This window comes from Dendropsophus ebraccatus, chromosome 11 (assembly GCF_027789765.1).
Source record: "Dendropsophus ebraccatus isolate aDenEbr1 chromosome 11, aDenEbr1.pat, whole genome shotgun sequence".
Lineage (NCBI taxonomy): Eukaryota > Metazoa > Chordata > Amphibia > Anura > Hylidae > Dendropsophus > Dendropsophus ebraccatus.
Window position 1 is genome coordinate 99464626 of NC_091464.1, and position 20712 is coordinate 99485337.

The 20712-nt window shown below is 48.4% G+C and overlaps 1 protein-coding gene across 2 annotated transcripts in view; it reads left to right on the top strand.

The window, feature by feature from the left end:
* LOC138767807 (uncharacterized) overlaps positions 1 to 20712 on the top strand; it is a 66672-nt gene that overhangs the window by 30281 nt on the left and 15679 nt on the right. For both annotated transcript variants that reach the window (XM_069945584.1, XM_069945585.1), the window contains exons 4-5: positions 18057 to 18185; positions 18307 to 18417. In XM_069945584.1, the coding sequence (XP_069801685.1) occupies positions 18057 to 18185; positions 18307 to 18417 (240 nt within the window). The remainder of the gene's footprint in view (positions 1 to 18056; positions 18186 to 18306; positions 18418 to 20712) is intronic.

Here is a 20712-nt window from a genome sequence, read left to right on the forward strand (position 1 = left end):
GTCCCCTTCCCCCCCCCCTCCCTTTATAGATGGTCCCCTTCCCCCCCCCTCCCTTATAGATGGTCCCCTTCCCCCCCCCCTCCCTTATAGATGGTCCCCTTCCCCCCCCCCCTCCCTTATAGATGGTCCCCTTCCCCCCCCTCCCTTTATAGATGGTCCCCTCCCCCCCCCCCCTCCCTTATAGATGGTCCCCTCCCCCCCCCCCTCCCTTATAGATGGTCCCCTTCCCCCCCCTCCCTTATAGATGGTCCCCTTCCTCCCCTCCCTTATAGATGGTCCCCTTCCCCCCCCCCCACCCTCATAGATGGCCCCTCTTTCCCCCCACCCTCATAGATGGCCCCTCTTTCCCCCCACCCTCATAGATGGCTCCTCTTTCCCCCCACCCTCATAGATGGCCCCCTCCTTCCCCCCCACCCTCATAGATGCCCCCCTCCTTTCCCCCCCACCCTCATAGATGCCCCCCTCCTTTCCCCCCACCCTCATAGATGCCCCCCTCCTTTCCCCCCACCCTCATAGATGCCCCCCTCCTTTCCCCCCACCCTCATAGATGCCCCCCTCCTTTCCCCCCACCCTCATAGATGCCCCCCTCCTTTCCCCCCACCCTCATAGATGCCCCCCTCCTTCCCCCCCACCCTCATAGATGCCCCCCTCCTTTCCCCCCACCCTCATAGATGCCCCCCTCCTTTCCCCCCACCCGTACAGGCTGATAAAAAAACAAAACTTAACTCACCTGACATCGCGCCCCCACGTTGATCCTCACTCCTTCGATCTGTCCCCGGCTGCTGCGCGGCTGCCGGGGGTGTCGCGTCTTATCCCCGGCAGCGTGCGCATCCCAGAACTCCCTGCGCGCCGGAAACCGGAAGTCGGGGCCCAAGGCGCGCAGGGAGTTCTGGGATGCGCGCGCTGCCGGGGGAAAGACGCGACACCCCCGGCAGCAGCCGTGGGAAAGACGGAGCCAGACTCTTGTGACCGCAAGCAAAACAATGCTTGTGGTCACAAGAGTGATTGATCGGGGGGCCCCGCGGGCCCCCCTTGTGGCGGGCCCGGTCGCGGCGGCGACCCCCGCGACCACGGTGGCTACGCCACTGCTCCTGTCTAATAACTTTCACTAATACTGCTAACAGATGATGCAGTGACCCTATGGAGCGTCTGTGTGCTACTCCAGTGCTGCCATTTAAGAATGCAGTGAAGATACTGTGTGTGAACACGGCCTTAGAATTGTTAGTTGTATACTATACACCTGCTGTCTATTTACTTTCACTATACTGCTATCAGATGATACAGTGATCATGTGGACCTTCTGTGTGCTGACATTTAAGAATGCAGTGAAGCTACTGTGTGTGGACACTGCCTTAGAATTGTAGTGTATTGTGTACACTTGCTGTCTGATTTCTTTCACTATACTGCTATCAGATGATGCAGTGTCCTATGAAGCTACTGTGTGTGAACACAGCCTTAGAGTTGCTAGTTGTGTACGGGATACATCTATCTAATTACTTTCCCTAATACTGCCATCAGATTATATAGTGACCATATGGAGCTATATGTGTGAGCAGATGCTTAGAGCTGCTGGATGTGTACTGGATACACCTGCTATCTGATTACTTTCCCTAATACCGCCATCAGGTGATGCAGTGATTCTATGGAGCTTTTTTGCGCTGCTCCAGTGCTGCTATTTAAGAATGCAGTAAAGCTACTGTGTGTGAACATGGCCTTAGTACACAGATGTACACATCTACAATCCTATCTGATTACTTTGGTACTGTTATCAGATAATGCAGTGACCTATGAAGCTACATCCTTAGAGATGCTGGATGTGTACTGTGTACACCTGCTGTCTAGTTACTCTCTGTAATACTGATATCAGATGATGCAGTGACCCTATGGAGCCTCTGTGTACTGAAGGATGCAGTAAAGCTATGAAGCTGCTATGTGTGAACACCACCTTAGGATTGATGGTTGCATATTCAGTGCACCTGTGTGTCTGATTCCAGGCACTCTGCACTAGTCTGTTAGTCGGCCGGTCAGTCTGGCACAATTTCCATCCTTGGATGTAGCAGGATTCTGGTAACAGAACTTCTGGAGGAGAAAAAGCTTTCTTGGCGTACAGATCCCGCAAGATTCCACTTTCAGGTGGCAGGGAAGTCATTTGTGGATTGCAACTTGTTCTCAGAAGAGACAATGACTGCTTAATATTGTACATCTGAATGATAATCTACAGGCTGAACTGGATGGAGTCAGAGGTCATGGCTCCTTCAGACGCACAAAGACCTTGTTCAAAAAATTATTAAATAATTGTCTATTACTATAGCTAAGCAGTATAGTTGGCTGCCCGATCCCCACAGTTTGGAGACCGGTCCTTCGTTGAAAGGGGGCAGATGGTCACTCCAATATAAAGAGAGTTGGATCTGTATTGGACGTTCTCATGAAAGTTATTTTTTTCTTATGATCAGGTCCATTATCTGCCCCAGTCTAATAAGAAGAGAAGCAACTTCTACTTTTGTTCCACAGTCCATAGGAATTCTAGTTCGGAAGGTAAAGGAAAGAATCCTGCACAAGAAGGACCAGACGTCTCGGAGGCCTTGGGGATGGGGACAAGAACTTGTGACTACGTCTTTTCTGACTATTTATTTCCATAATGAGAGAGGTCTGTACCAGTGTTATATGATAGGAAAGGCCCTCAGATTGTGAAATTCAATATGGTAAAGGTGCTGTATGTGGGATCTATGATCTGTAGGTCCGTCCAAGAGGGATGGTATCTGACCGTGTATACCTGTATACAGCCGCCTCTGAGGAGGGTGCTGTATGTGGGATCTATGATCTGTAGGTCCGTCCAAGAGGGATGGTATCTGACCGTGTATACCTGTATACAGCCTCCTCTGAGGAAGCTGCTGTATGTGGGATCTATGATCTGTAGTTCCCTCCTAGAAGAAGGACGTTATCTGGCCATGTATACCTGCATATACCTGTATACAGCCGCCTCTGAGGAGGGTGCTGTATGTGGGATCTATGATCTGTAGGTCCCTCCTAGAGAAGGATGTTATGTGACCATGTATACCTGCATATACCTGTATACAGCCTCCTCTGAGGAAGCTGCTGTATGTGGGATCTATGATCTGTAGTTCCCTCCTAGAAGGACGTTATCTGGCCATGTATACCCGCATGTACCTGTCTGCAGACAAAAGCTGCATATTCCTTTACATCAAGACCTTTGTACGAGGCAATTGGCATTCTTTTCAATTTACAGCCCTTCTGTTTGGAATCATCTCGGCTCCATCTACAGCAGGCATGTCCAAACTTTTTTCGAAGAGTGCCAAATTTGATGAAGTGAACATGTGCGAGGGCCGACCATTTTACATGCTACATGCTATATGCTTTATAACACAGGCAGATAATAGCAAGCTGGATACCTGGGGGGCCGTAAAAGTTCGGAACGCGGGCCGCAAATGGCCCTCCGGACGGACTTTGGACATGCCTGATCTACAGTCACCAAGCTGATGTCTATTGTACTTTGACTGAGAAAATTGAAGCTCATCATTGTTTCTGGCATGGAACAATTCCTAGGGAGGAGAATAGATCCCCAGTCTGTGACTCTCTCTTCCTCCAGAGAGATTACAGAAGTGACACAAGTCGGGGTTCTCGGCACTCCCCAGTTGCTGTCACTTCACCTGATACCCTCGGGTCTTATGTCTACACTGGAAATAACACCCAGAGACAAGGATAGCTTTCCCTGCTCAATGGCAGCAGTCTCCCAATGAAGTGGGTAGAGAAAACCATTGATGTACCAAGCACACAGTGGGCGCTTGTATGCAGGAGCAGCGAGCAAAGGAGCCTTAATCCCCATCAGAGATGTTGCTGGCATCCTACATATGAAGGGAATACTAGTCCACTCCAGCACACCAATCTATGGTAAGCTATCAGTATAAGATCAAAACCGCATCTAGGATGGCGCATATCCATCTTTATAGGGGCACTAGTAGCATTACTACTGGAGGCAGGGGCATTTTGTCTGCTGGCAATCTATGCTGCGATGTAACCCTGTCGGAGGAACAGTCTCTGGACCAGAAGCTTTCTGGTAAATCGCATGGAGGATAGACCTATTCCTATTCAAGGTTCAAATTGGAAAACCTTTTTTCCTCACTCCTATAAAGCCCAGAGTCTTGCAGAATCTCAGACAAGGTTGGGCCTTGGTCGGCCTCATTTGCCCCTATTGACCCAAGAGGGCATGGTTCACAATGGTGAGCCCCCTGCCTAAGAATCTTCTGGGAACTCTCCCAGTCTCCCCAGCTACTGACTCAGAGCAGCAGAGATTACTCCCAGCGTCCCTGCCAGGTGTGGGCAGAGTCTAAAAATCTTGCAAGTAGCAAGTCTCTGGTTTCATGATGGCCTCTTATTATCTAAAAGCATGGCACTAGTTCCATAGGAATAATCTGGAGGCTTCTGTATACCCTCAGTTAATAACTCAAGAGGGCAGGCCTGTCCGAAGCTTGACTGCCGTCAACAAGGTGGGAATTGATATGCTGTCCAAGTGGTGACCACTCTTCTGCAGTCCAGAGCCACAACTGCCTACAGAACCTACCTGAGGGTAAAGAAGTTTGAAGCCTGGTGGGTGAAAGTCTCTTCCACATCTCCATTGTTACAATCCATTACTCCTGCCAACACGGGAGAGGAGGAGCTTCATCCCTTAGATGTGGGAAGGGCTTGGAGCATGTATATTGAACGGACAAACTCCTTCAGGAAATCTAACCACTTGTTTTTACCCTTTGCAGGGAAAAACAAAGGATGCAAGTCATCCAAAGCTTCTCTGTCCAGATGGATAAGGGAAGTCGTCTCCATATGCTACCAAGAAGCTGGATTACAGGTACCTGGTGCAACCACATTCAATGAGGGCAATATCATCCACATGGGCTGAAAAAAGATCTGTACCCTTGGAACAAATATGCAGGACTGCTTCATGGTCGTCCGTCATTACCTTTGTCAAGCACTATAGACTAGATATTCACGAGTCTGATCAACCAGTTTTTGGCTCAGCCATTCTGTCTTCTGTAATGTAATGGCCCTCCCTAGTCTGTTTTCATAGCTTGCTATATCCCCATTTGTACTGCTGCTGAGGACGTAAGGGAAAGGATAATTTTTTACTCACCGTAAATTTTCTTTCCTGTAGTCTGAAGCAGCAGCACAGACTTCCCGCCCTGATTTAAACAAACTATTACTTATGCAGCATAACTTGATTTTTTCAATGCCTTATTAACTAAGATTTTATTATGAATTTAAAAAAATGTTGTCGTTAGAATTGACACAAGGAGGAGGGGTCTGTATGGCCTTCTTATAGGGCTCCTAATCAGTCTTCTTTTATTGGTACCATCTGTCCTACCATTGTAGGAAGATAGGATCTTCCCCATTCGTGCTGCTGCTTCGGACTACAGGAAAGAATTTACGGTGAGTAAAAAATTATCCTATACATACATATATATATATACTCACCACCCCCATATATACATACAAATATAGATACAGGAGAAAGTCACACGTCCAAATCTTCATGAAGCGGGTGCTCTACAAAGTCAGTCCCCTGGCCTGGGGATCCCCAATAGTATACAAAGATATTCCGCAGCACGCCAGCATACGTGGAAAAAAGTGATTGTTTATGCAAAGAGTGCATCTCTGTATTTTTTGCACTCTTTGCAATAAACAATCACTTTTTTCCACGTATGCTGGCGTGCTGCAGAATATCTTTGTATACATACAAATATATACATATACACCCCCCCACACACATATATATGTATAATATATATATATACACACACTCACTACCCCGGTATATACATACAAATATATACATATACACACCCCTATATATATATAATATATGGGGGGGGGTGTATATGTATATACCGGGGTAGTGAGTGTGTGTGTGTATATATGTGTATATATGTGTATATATGTGATATATATATATATATATATATATATATATATATATATATATATATACTCGCCACCCCGAGATATACATGCATACATATATATTGCATATACACACCACCCCGATATATACATATACACACCACCCTGATATATACATATACACACCACCCCGATATATACATACATGCATATATATTACATATACACACCACCCCGATATATACATACATATATATTACATATACATACTGCCTGCCACCCCGATATATACATACATGCATATATATTACATATACACACCACCCCGATATATACATACATACATATATATTACATATACACACCACCCTGATATATACATACATATATGTACATATACATACTGCCTGCCACCCTGATATATACATACATATGCAGCGAGCCGGGGTAATGGGAAGAGAGTGAGGGGAATGAGGAGAGGATGATGGTGATGGTAGTCTCTCCTGGTAGTGTGGCGCTGAGCTCCTCTGTGAGGGGGATGAGGAGAGGATGATGGTGATGGTAGTCTCTCCTGAGCGTGGCGCTGAGCTCCTCTGTGAGGGGATGCACTGAGGGCTGCAGGGGGAGAGTGTGCTATACCTGCAGGATGGCTGGAACTTGTCACGGTCACAGGTGGGCCCGAGGGCTTCTGCAGGTACAGGGGGACTCTCTGGCGCTTCCCGGGTATCTCTCTCTCTTCTGTGGCTGCTGCAGCGGTTTCTGTAGGGGGGCTGCACCCGTGTAAGGTGGTCGGTAGTGTGGACCTGTAGTTCCCCCGGGGCCAACCCCAAAATACTGCTGCCTGGTAATATGGCCCTTGATGGTGGTGTGGTGCAGGTGGACCAGACAACAGGGAGACAAGGAGGGAGGCAGTGTAACAACAACTCCTTTACTGTAAGACTTGCAGGTGTTATACAGTCCTTTAGCATACAGTGGTGAATACTGGCGGCTTTGACTGGGTTATTGTACTGATGGAGAGTCTGGTGGTGTGAAGAGAGACGACCTGCCTTAGGTCCTGGTCTGCCAGTACGTGTGGGACGCTGGTGAGCACTGTGATCCGGTGGACTTCTCCCAATGGTGCTTGAGTCTGCTTCTCCCCTCCCTGTCTGCCAGGGAGCTTCTTGCAAAATTACTGGGCCGGGCCTTAGGCCACAACTTTCGGTTCCCAGAGGATCCAGGGGTCCTAGTCAATCCTACCCCCCGAATGTCAGGAAGATGGGTGCCAAGGCCTAGGTTAACTCGGCTCCCTCCTACAGCCAAGTCTCTCCACTGGGTGTCTGTCTTTAGGATTCCCACTGACTGTATATGTGCTGCCCCTTTCCTGAGGGGGCACCTGACAAACTGTCTCTCAGGGTCTCTCTTTCTCTCACCTCCAGCTGTCTGTTCTCTTGCTGCTCTGTGTAAGATCTTTCTCCTTGTTCCCCTCAGCAGCTTCTCTCTCTGTGGTGATCTCCTGAGGTGATGTTATCCCCTCTACGGCTGGTCACTTGTCTCACTGGTCTCTTGTCTCCTGTCTCAGCTAAGCTCTGCAACAGCTAGCCTTATATAGGGGGCCTATCTGCATAACCACACCCCCTTCTAGCAACTTCCACGCTTACCACACTACCTAGAGCAGTTCCCACTAAGGACAGTAGATGTCGCTGTTGTGTAGTGTGCAGTGTAAGCATGTAACCCATCTCTGCCTGCCAGTTACTGGTACAGAGAAATACACAGAATAGTTGCACATAAAACATGTTAACTCCTAAAATATATAATAACACTTGTTGACAGGAGCCATCCTCAGCCCAGCCACAGGAACCATGCTCTGGTATACTACACATACATATACACACCACCCCGATATATACATACATGCATACATATATATTACATATACACACCACCCTGATATATACATACATATATGTACATATACATACTGCCTGCCACCCTGATATATACATACATATATATTACATATACACACCACCCCGATATATACATACATATATATACATATACACACCACCCTGATATATACATACATGCATATATATTACATACACACCACCCCGATATATACATACATATATATTACATATACACACCACCCTGATATATACATACATACAAATATATACATATACATACTGCCTGCCACCCTGATATATACATACATATATTTTACATATACACACCACCCCGATATATACATACATACAAATATATACATATACATACTGCCTGCCACCCTGATATATACATACATATATTTTACATATACACACCACCCCGATATATACATACATACATATATATTACATATACACACCACCCTGATATATACATACATATATGTACATATGCATACTGCCTGCCACCCTGATATATACATACATATATATATATATATATATATATATATATATATATATATGTGTACACATAAACACACTGCCTGCCACCCCGATATATACACATATACAAACTGCCTGCCACCCCGATATATACATACATACATATATACACATATACACACTGCCTGCCACCCCAATATATACTATATATACATATACACACCACCCCGATATATACATACATATATATTACATATACACACCACCCTGATATATACATACATACAAATATATACATATACATACTGCCTGCCACCCTGATATATACATACATATATATTACATATACACACCACCCCGATATATACATACATACAAATATATACATATACATACTGCCTGCCACCCTGATATATACATACATATATTTTACATATACACACCACCCCGATATATACATACATATATGTACATATGCATACTGCCTGCCGCCCTGATATATACATACATATATATATATATATATATATGTACACATAAACACACTGCCTGCCACCCCGATATATACACATATACAAACTGCCTGCCACCCCGATATATACATACATACATATATACACATATACACACTGCCTGCCACCCCAATATATACTATATATACATATACACACTGCCTGCCACCCCCATACATACATACATACATACATACATATATACACATATACACACTGCCTGCCACCCAGATATATACATATACATATACACACTGCCTGCCACCCCGATATACAGGGGCGTAGCTAGGGGTTCAGCCTAGGGGGGGGGCGAGCAAGTCTGAGTGGGCCCCCAACCGATTATGTTACCCAAAGGGAACCTCACTTAACAACAATGCTTTCTAAATAATAAAGTGTATATTCTGCTCCATTACTCAGAGTGAATTAAGATAAAGAGCAGTGTTAGAGGCTTCTACATTTACATATATAGACACATAAAATGAAAGAGGTTCTTCAGGATAAGAAAAACATGATTGCTCTCTTCTAGAAAAAAAAAACACCACCCCTGTCTTTATCTTGTGTGTGTGTGTGTGTGTGTGTGTGTGTGTGTGTGGTATTGAAGCTCGGTTGCTTTCCACATGTCCAGCTCCCCCAGTTTCCACATGTCCAGCTCCCCCAGTTTCCACATGTCCAGCTCCCCCAGTTTCCACATGTCCAGCACCACCCCCCCTTTTCCACATGTCCAGCACACCTCTGTTTTCCACATGTCCAGCACCACCCCCCCTTTTCCACATGTCCAGCACCCCCCCCCCCCCCTTTTCCACATGTCCAGCACACCTCTGTTTTCCACATGTCCAGCCTCACCCCCTGTTCTGTGTGCAGCAGCAGCAGTCATAGGCGGCCGTCCGGCTCCTATGCTGTTCAGCAAGTGACTGACCTGGTGCGAGCGCGGGAGACGGAACCCAGAGGGACAGCGCAGCGCCGGAGGTGATTGACAGGTGGGCGGCGCACGTACCAGCAGTGGTGCGCTGAGGCCATATGCAACCTCAGTGCACCCGATCAGCTTAAGATGGCGGCGGCCGCGGCGGAGTGACATGGGGGGGGCTGCACTCACCCATCCAATGGCGGGCAGTGGCGTCAAATTATAATTTCACTGGCTGGGCCAAAAATCTCTGGAGATCACAGTGGGCCCCTGCCAGAGTGGGCCCGGGGGCGGCCGCCCCCTCTGCCCCCCATCAAATTTCGCTACTGCCGATATATATATACACATATACACACTGCCTGCCACCCCGATATATACATACACACATATACATATACACACTGCCTGCCACCCCTATACATACATATATATTACATATACACACCACCCTGATATATACATACATACATACATATACACACCACCCCGATATATACATACACACATATACATATACACACTGCCTGCAACCCCGATACATACATACATATATATTACATATACACACCACCCTGATATATACATACATACATATACACACCACCCCGATATATACATACATACATATGTATTACATATACACACCACCCTGATATATACATACATATATGTACATATACATACTGCCTGCCACCCTGATATATACATACATATATATTACATATACACACCACCCCGATATATACATACATATATATACATATACACACCACCCCGATATATACATACATACATATGTATTACATATACACACCACCCTGATATATACATACATACAGGGGCGGTCTTGGCATTTCTGGGGCCCCAAGCGAAGGTATGTTTGCCCACCCCTCGACACGCGTTCCAAAACAATAGACTGCTGTGTGTTGCCTCCAGTAGTATATACCCCTTGTGCGCTACCGCCAGTAATATATCCTTGTGTGTTGCTCCCAATAGTATATACCCCTTGTGTCCTGCCCCCAGCAGTATATACCCCTTGTTTGCTTCCCCCAGTAGTAAATAGACCCCTGTGTGTTCCCCCAGATATATATAGCCCCCCGTGTGCTCCCCCAGAAGTATATAGACCTCCTGTGTGCTGCCCCAGTTGTATATAGGCCCCCTGTGTGCTCCCCCACTAGTATATAGGCCCCCTGTGTGCTCCCTCAGGGGTATTTAGCCCCCCTGTGTGCTCCCCCACTTGGATATAGACCGCTGTGTGCTCCCAGTAGTATATAAACCCCCTGTGTGGTTCCCCCAGTGGTATATAGACCCCCTGTGTGCCACCAGTATTATATAGACTCCTTGTGTGCTGCCCCAGTAGTATACAGACCCCTGTGGGCTCTTCCAGTTATATAGACCACCTGTGTGCCTCACAAGTAGTATATAGACCCCCTGTATGTTCCCCCAGTAGTATATAGCCCCCCCTGTGTGCTCCCCAGTAGTATATAGCCCCCCCTGTGTGCTCCCTCAGTAGTATATAGCCCCCCTGTGTGCTCCCCCACTTGGATATAGACCTCCTGTGTGCTCTCCAAGTTGTATATAGACCCCATTCTGCTGCCCCAAGTAGTTATAGACCCCCTGTGTGCTGCCCCCAGTAGTATATAGACCCCTCTGTGAAGCCCCAGTAGTCTATAGCCCCCCTGTGTGTTCCCCCTGTTATATAGGCCCCCCTGTGTGTTCCCCCTGTTATATAGCCCCCCCTGTGTGCTCCCCCCATTTATATAGACCCCCCCTGTGTGCTCCCCCCATTTAAATAGACCCTTGATGTGCGCTCCCCCAGTTAAACAGACCCCTGTGTGCTCCCCCTCCCATATAGTATATAACACAATAAAACACACACTTATACTCACCTGGGTCCGGGCGTCTCCTCTTCTCTTCACTCTTGTGGTCGCAGGAAGGGTTTTCCCTACGATCACAAGAGGCCGCATTCCCCTTGTCCTGGCGCCGATGCTCCAGTGATGTCACTGCAGCACCGACACCACAAGGACAAAGCTGCCACTTGTGACCGCAGGGAAAGAGTCACAAGAGTGACTGACAGAAAGAGAGCCAATGTCTCCCACCTTGTCAGTGCTGCTGCATGTAACTATGAGCGCTCATTACGACTGCTCATAGTTACAGCAGCGGCCCTGTCCAGCGGTCTTGAGCACAAGAGCGGGGCGTGGGGGCCCCCCTGGATGTTGGGGGCCCCAAGCGATAGCTTGGGGTGCTTGGTGCCAAAGACCGCCACTGCATACATACATATACACACCACCCCGATATATATATATATATATATATATATATATATATATATATATATATATATATATATATATTACATACATACATATATATATATTACATATACATACTGCCTGCCACCCCGATATATACATACACACATATACATATACACACTGCCTGCCACCCCGATACATACATATATACACTGCCTGCCACCGCGATATATACTCTGCATACATATATATACATATACACACTGTCTGCCACCCCGATATATATACATACATATATATACATAAACACACTGCCTGCCACCCCGATATATACATACATACAGATATATACATATACTCACCACCCCGATATATACATACACACATATACATAAACATACTGCCTGCCACCCCGATACATACATACATATACACACTACCCGCCACCCCGATATATACATACATACAAATATATACATATACACACTGCCTGCCACCCCGACATATACATCCACACATATTCATATACACACTGCCTGCCACCCCGATATATACATACATACATTGTCTGCCACACCGATATATACATACATACAAATATATACATATACACACCACCTGCCACCCTGATTAGTGATGAGCGAGTACTAAAATGCTCGGGTGCTCGTTTCGAGTAACGAACCCCATTGAAGTCAATGGGAAACTCGAGCATTTTTGCAGGGGACCCATGTTCGGTAGAGGGAAGGTCGTGTGAAAACCTGTCAACCTCAGAAAATGATGGAAACACAACGGAAATGGACAGGAAACAGCAGGGGCAGCATGTATGCCTAATTCTGGGCAACAGCCTGGTTAAAAACAGAGGTAGGCATATGGACCACCCAAAAACTCAGCCTGACACAGCATGGCAGTGAGAACAAAGGGAACCATTAAAACAGAGGTAGCATATGAACCACCCCAAAATTTAGCCTGACACAGCATGGGGGTGAGGACAGAGTGACCAAGGTAAAAGCGGTAGCCAGTGAGCCTCCCAAAAATTAGGCCAGGCACAGCATGGCAGTGAGCACACAGAGAACCATTAAAAGTGAGTGAGGAAGCAAGTGAGCCTCCCAAAAAATTGTAGTTAGGCCATTTTTAGTGGACACGAACCTAGGTGCTGACAGCTAACTGGCTAGGCCATCTGTCAGTCACCATCAAGGGTACACCTGATGTCGATCGACCTGGGGTGGTGAGGCCCTGGCCGCTGCTACACAAAAAAAAAGATAACAGATGGCTGATTGCTGGGGATGCGATCGGCGAGCGCGGGCGACGGGACAGGTGAGCCGCCGCTGTCATTTGTGTTAAGTGATACTTAACAAAAATGACAGCAGGGGGGACATAATGCCGCCCCGCAAAATCTGCCGCCTGAGGCGGAAGGCTCATTCCGCCTCATGGCAGAAGCGGGCCTGCATCTGGCATTCCACAATGGCTCTGCGTTGCTGGTAAACCCTGGCTACCATGTGGAAGGTGGAATTCCACCTCGTGGGCACGTCGCACAGCAGTCTGTGAGCCGGCAGTTGCAAGCGCCTTTGCACTGCCCTAGGGGTGGCAGCATTCATGGTTGACCAGCGGAAATGCGCACAGATGCGCCGCACCTTGGTGAGCAAGTCAGCCAAATTGGGGTAGGTCTTAAGGAACCGCTGCACCATTAGGTTGAACATGTGGGCCAGGCATGGTACATGTGTGAGGCTGCCGAGTTGCAGAGCTGCCACCAGGTTCCGCCCGTTGTCACACACAACCATTCCTGGTTCGAGGCTCTGTGGCGGGAGCCAAATATCTGTCTGTGCAGTGATGCCCTGCAACAGCTCCTGGGCCATGTGCCTCTTGTCGCCTAAGCTGAGCAGTTTCAACACCGCCTGTTGGCGCTTACCCACCGCACTGCTGATGCAGATAGCGGTACGAAATGGAGGCGACATGCTCGTGGAAGGTAATAGAGAGGAGGAAGAAGAAGAGGAGGAGAAAGAGGTATACAGATCATGAGAGCCCGCGACCGAGGTAGGCCCCACAATCCTCGGTGTGGGCAGCACATGAGCGGAACCAGGGTCAGACTCTGTCCCAGCCTCCACAAAGTTGACCCAATGTGCCGTCAGGGAGATATAGTGTCCCTGCCCGCCAGCACTTGTCCATGTGTCCTTGGTTAGGTGGACCTTGTTGCTGACCGCGTTGGTCAGGGCACGGATGATGTTATTCGACACGTGCTGGTGTAGGGCTGGGATGGCACACCAGGAAAAGTAGTGGCGGCTGGGGACAGAGTACCGAGGGACAGCCACCGCCATGAGGTTCCTAAAAGCCTCTGTCTCTACCAGCCGATAGGGCAGCATCTCCAAGCTCAGCAGTTTGCCTGTTTGCCTATGTGCACATTTAGGGCTTGTGCATGCGGGTGAGTGGCAGTGTATTTGCGCTTCCGTTCAGAGGTCTGCTGCAGGGACAGTTGAACGCTGCGCTTGGACACCTTGCTGGAGGGTGTGGAGCATAGTGGAGGTGAAGGGGTGCGTGTAGGGTGGGAGGCGCTCGTGCCTGGGGCCTGGGCGGGGGGACTGACAGAGCTAGCACGTGACACAGGTGAAGGAGCAGGTGTGCAACTTGCACTTAATGAACGGCCTTGGTTCCACTGAGTGGGGTGTTTACCACTCATATGCCTGCGCATGCTGGTAGTGGTTAGGCTGGTAGTGGTGGCTCCCCTGCTGATCCTGGCATGGCACAAGTTGCACACTACAGTCCGTCGGTCATCTACACTTACTTTAAAGAACCTCCAGACTTTGGAACATCTAGCCCTCACTTTGAGTTACACCCATGACAATAACCTCACTCTCTGACAACCAGGTCTCATCGCCATCATCAGACACCTCTTCCAACCCCGCTTGCAAGTCCCCACTCTCATCACCCACTGACTGCGTGAGCTGCATAGTTTGGGCATCGGGACAGATCGACTGCTCCAGTTGCTCAGACTCAGGGAAGGGTCCAGAAAAGAGTTCCTGGGAGCATTGTGGTGGTGGTGGATCTGAATCCCTTGTTTCTCTGGAGGGGCCAGGCTGTGGGGAAGGGTTCCACTCCCTTGGGTAGCGTGGGTGGACTGCGTAGAAGACTGGGTGGTGGATACGTTTCTGGACACATTATCCACTATCCATGTGAACACCTGTTCACACTGCTGCGGTTTCAATAGTGGTGTACCCTGAGACCCCGTAAGTTGCGAGAGGAAGCTAGGGAGTGAATATCTGCCGTGTGCCACTGCTCCCTCCTCAATGGGTGCTGCTGTGTCACCCTGCCCTGAACCACGGCCTCTGCCCACTGCATCGATTGGAATCCTACGCCTACGCCCTCGTCCTCGACCCTTACCCCTGGGGTTCACCATTTTATGGACACTGCACATTATGGAGTTTAGATATCTTTGCACACAAGGATAAGATGAATGCGGCAACTCACCAAAAATCAGTAAAAGATGCTTTATTTGGACATAGAAGGCCTCTACAGCAGGTGCTATCCACAAATATACAGAGCGACGGCCGTTTCACGCACAACACGCTTCTCCTCGGCTGAGAAGAAGTGTGTTGTACGTGAAACGGCCGTCGCTCTGTATATTTTTGGATAGCACCTGCTGTTGATGCCTTCTATGTCCTATGTGACATAGTCCGGGGGTTGTTGCTGGATGGGAGGTATTTTCCTCTCAGCTTGTCTTGCTCTGAGTAATACAGAGAGCGAGGTTCAAGGACTGGACTGGAGTTATTAAGCCATTCCAGGTTTTTAGGCATTTCCCAACATAGAAAGCTGAGCTGGGAGTGAGGGCAGGGAGAGGTGGTGTGTGCTCAAGTCTGGAGTACACCTAGGTGATCTGTCTAGGAGGACTGGTTGGACTGTGTTCAGACACATGGACTGTGTACAAGGCAGCTGCTGCTGTAAGGTCTGAACCAACACTTAGAACTTCTGTTACTGCTTTAAAGGCCAAGCTGGAACTGCACTTTTGTGTGATGGCAGCATGAAGGTAATGCTGGATTTTTGTTCCATTTGTTTTTGTGGTGTGAATAAACACTAAGATTTGAACTGTGAATTGCCTGTTTTCCTCTGTCTGCGACCGCTACCTAGCTATACCTGAGCAACTCCCCTACACCAAATAAAGCATCTTTTACCGATTTTTGGTGAGTTGCCGCATTCATCTTATCCTCATGTGCAAAGATTTCATTGGACTGTTTTGTAAGCTGAGCACCGCCTAAGGCAGTGTTTTTAAAAACCACAAGAGTCACGTGGAGGTCCAAGTTTGGTCTCCTAAAATCTGGGACAGTAACAACATATATACCTTTTGTGCATCTATGGAGTTTAGATATCCCTTGAGTAATAAATACAGAAATAAAAAATATACTAGTGGTCCCACTGTTGGTGGCTGCACCTATACACACTCTGTGACACCCCCTTTACACTGTGCAAGCAGTAGTGAACTTAGATATGGCTTGAGTAACAAAGACAGAAATCTGGAAATATACTAGTGGTCCCACTAGTCTTGGGGGGCTGTGGGATACATCCGGTAGTGGCTGCACCTATATACACTCTGTGACACCCCCTTACAATGATCAGTGAAGTTCTATGCAGGTGTACTACTAATCCCAGCGTTTACTACTAATCCCGAGTTTTATATGGCAGGGTCATCTGATCTGGCCAACCAATCGCTGCTATCGATATGTATGGGTCCCACGTGATCTCAGGATGCACCAAAGTCTCCTGCATGTTTATTGGCTGAGAAATAGCGCCCAAACTTACAGGAAACGGATGATGAGATTTTCTCGAGTATCGCGAGATGCTCGAATGAGTACCAAGTTTGGATCAGCATGTTCGCTCATCACTAACCCCGATATATACTATACATACATATATATACATATACACACTGCCACCCCGATATATACACTACCGTTCAAAAGTTTGGGGTCACCCAAACAATTTTGTGTTTTCCATGAAAAGTCACACTTCTTCACCACCATACGTTGTGAAATGAATAGAAAATAGAGACAAGACATTGACAAGGTTAGAAATACTGATTTGTATGGGAAATAACATTGTTCTTCCATCACACTTTGCTTCCGTCCCAGAATCCTCCTTGTGCAGCAATTCCAGCATTGCCCACCTTTGGCATTCTAGCTATTAGTCTGTTGGGGTAAGCTGGAGAAATTGCCCCCCACGCTTCTAGAAGCAGCTCCCACAAGTTGGATTGGTTGGATGGGCACTTCTGGCGTACCATACGGTCCAGCTGCTCCCACAACAGCTTAATGGGGTTCAGATCTGGTGACTGCGCTGGCCACTCCATTACCTATGATAGAATACCAGCTGCTGCTTCTGCTGGAAATAGTTCTTGCACAATTTGGAGGTGTTTAGGGTCATTGTCCTGTTGTAGGATGAAATTGGCTCCAATCAAGCGCTGCCCACTGGGTATGGCATGGCGTTGCAGAGTGATGGCCTTCCTTATTCACAATCCCTTTTACCCTGTACAAATCTCCCACCTTACCAGCACCAACCCCAGACCATCACATGACCTCCACCATGTATAACAGATGGCGTCAGGCATTCTTCCAGCATCTTCTCATTCCTTCTGCGTCTCACAAACGTTCTTCTTTGTCATCCAAACACCTCAAACTTGGATTCATCCATCGTCCACAACACTTTTTTCCAGTCTCCCTCTGCCCAATGTCTGGCCAATAAAAGAAAAAGATTAAGATGGGCAAAAGAACACAGTCTCAGATATGGCTTTTTCTTTGCCACTCTGCCCTGAAGCCCAAAATCCGGCAGCCGCCTCTTCACTGTAGATGGTGACACTGGTGTTTTGCGGGTACTATGTAATGAAGATGCCAGTTGGGGACCTGTGTAACTCTGCAGCACTCCCTATACACAGTGTATCCACATAACTCTGCAGCACTTTGCATTGAGCCCCGGTGGTCACCTCCCCTTGTCCTATGTGCCCCACCAGCAGAATAGTGAATGCAGCTCTGGAGTATTAGGACGAATGTAACTCAGTACAGGGACAGAAATGATGGCCTCCACTGCCTCTCTGGTCACTGACTAGGTCCGGTCTTGTGTATTTCAGCCTGGTGGTGTAGTGAATTGTCTGGCATTGTCGCAGTGGCCACCGCAGGATCTCTTCTCCTTCTCTCAGTTGTTCTGGCCATTGTCAGCTGTTGCCTGTGGAGGAGAATAAAGTGCAGTAACCGTGGAGGTGAGAGATGTAATAATGGAGGCCACTATCACACAACAGAAAGTCTCCCCACAGCTCCGCACCTCTCCCATTGTACTATCTAAGCTTTACCTTTATATTGACGTCTTTTCTTGTTCCCCAGACGTGAGGGGCCAGGAGCTGGATGTGTTGGGCCCCCAAGCTTCCCCCAGCGCTGGCACATTGTTCCCTCTACAGAAGGACCCTCCAGCCACTAAGGATGTGGGCATCTCCGGTAAGTGGTCACATCATTCAGCAAGACTCATCTGTTCCACCAACCTGTCCGCAGCTCAGTCCGGGTGTACACAGGGGGGAAGATATCCGAAGGAGCACACAGGGGGGAAGATATCCGAGGGAGCACAAGGGAGAAGCTATCTGCGGGAGCACACAGGGGGGAAGCTACCCGAGGGAGCACACAGGGGGAAGCTACCCGAAGGAGCACACAGGGGGGAAGCTACCCGAGGGAGCACACAGGGGGGAAGCTACCCGAGGGAGCACACAGGGGGAAGCTACCCGAGGGAGCACACAGGGGGGAAAGTTACCTGAAGGAGCACACAGGGGGGAGGCTACCCAAGGGTGCACACAGGGGAAGCTACCTGAGGGAGCACACACAGGAGAAGCTACCTGAGGGAGCACACATGGGGGAAGCTACCTGAGGGAGCACACACAGGAGAAGCTACCTGAGGGAGCACACATGGGGGAAGCTACCCATGGGTGTACACGGGAAGCTATCTGAGGGAGCACACATGAGGGAAACTACCTGATGGAGCACCCAGGGGGGAAGCTACCCGAAGGAGCACACAGGGGGGAAGCTACCTGAGGGAGCACACAGGGAAAGCTAACAGAGTGTGCACACAGGGGCAACCTGAGGCTGAACACAGTGGGGAATCTACCTTTATATGGCCTGTCTGTACAGACAGCCCCATCAGGTAGCTCCCTCCTGTACAGTGGGGAAATATGTGGGGGCACACAGGAAAAAGCTACATTGAGAGGGGACACATAGGGGAAGCTACCTAAAGGAAGCCATCTGTCAGGATCTTCGATACAGACAGGACAAGACAGTGGGCCCTAGGTCTGAACCCACCCACTGTCACCTGCCTACTTGCCTCAAGCGGCCCTAGGCGGCCGTGTACAACGTTCCCTATGCTGCGTAAGTGAAACACAGAACAAGAGGGACAGACAAACACAATATGGAATAGTAAAACAATCCACACGGGCAACGCAGTACACAATCAGTAACACAAGGGATAGTCAAAAGTCAGGCGGAGGTCAGAACACGAGTAAGTCAGGCAGAAGGAATTAGGACGGGGTTCGCAGGAAAAGGATAAGGGGAGCTCCGATCAGAATGAACCTAATAGTCAGCGATTAGACGCTGGCTCTGACTTACTATTATACTGGATCAGGAGCCCTGACCAAAGGCTGATTGGTCCGGCCTCCTGAATCCAGACACAATTCAGCTGCAGCACTGCAGGCTGAGTGGCAGAGAGATCCGTCACTCAGCCTGCATTGAAGCTGCTTAGCTGAGTGCCGGCCGGTAGTCACGTGACCATGGCATCCCTGGTTGTCAGGGACGCCGTCGGGTCTCCGTGACGTCACTCGGCTCCGGCGGGTGGGAGCCGAGCTGGAGACAGACATCGCTGGAGCCTGGGAAGGTAAGTTTCTGACATTACCCCCCCTCTTATGAGGGGCCTCAGGACCCTTATCCACTGGACCGGGCTTAGACGGATTCTGGGCATGATATTGTCGGATCAACTGGGGAGCATGTATGTCCCTAACCGCCACCCAAGTACGTTCCTCTGGTCCAAAACCCCTCCAATGGACCAGGTACTGTAACGAGCCCTGTACCCAACGAGAGTTCAAAATTCTTTCCACCTCGTATTCCAACTCACCTTGAACAACCAGCGGAGCCGGGGGAGGCGATGGGGACACAGGTGGCACATATTTTTTCAGCAAAGCTTTGTGAAATACGGAATGAATTCTTTTTTTTTTTTTTCAAATCTTTGTTTTATTGTTTTTTTAAACAAAGGAAACAACACAAATATGCAAGTCAAATACAAGGCAGGGTGTGCTCAAGTGTAAGTGTAACAAAGGCTTGCAGGGAACAGTTATTACATTGGTAATGTTGAAGAAAAAAAAAAGGGACACAAAAACAAACTGACAAACAATGAATCAACTACTGCTGCGCAATGAGAGTAAGCAGTTACACAACTATGACAGGATCCAAACCAACAAATTTGTGGATACCGTCCAAGATAAAAATCGCAGGTGTATGAGGAGGAACTGACCAGAAGTTAAAGTGTTACTTTAATGGTCGCGGGTTGAGAAGGAAAGTCTACTCGCAGAAGATTTGGGGGAGGGGGGGGGGGAGAGAAGGAAGGGGGGGGGGTTTACTGTATGGATGGGGAGCGGGGGTTAGGAGGGCAGGTGATAGTAATTGGGGGTGGGAGGGGGGGTAGGTTTAAGTAATTGGGGGTGGGAGGGGGGGTAGGTTTAAGGGGGGGGGAGTATTTGAGGGGGAGGGTGTGTGGGT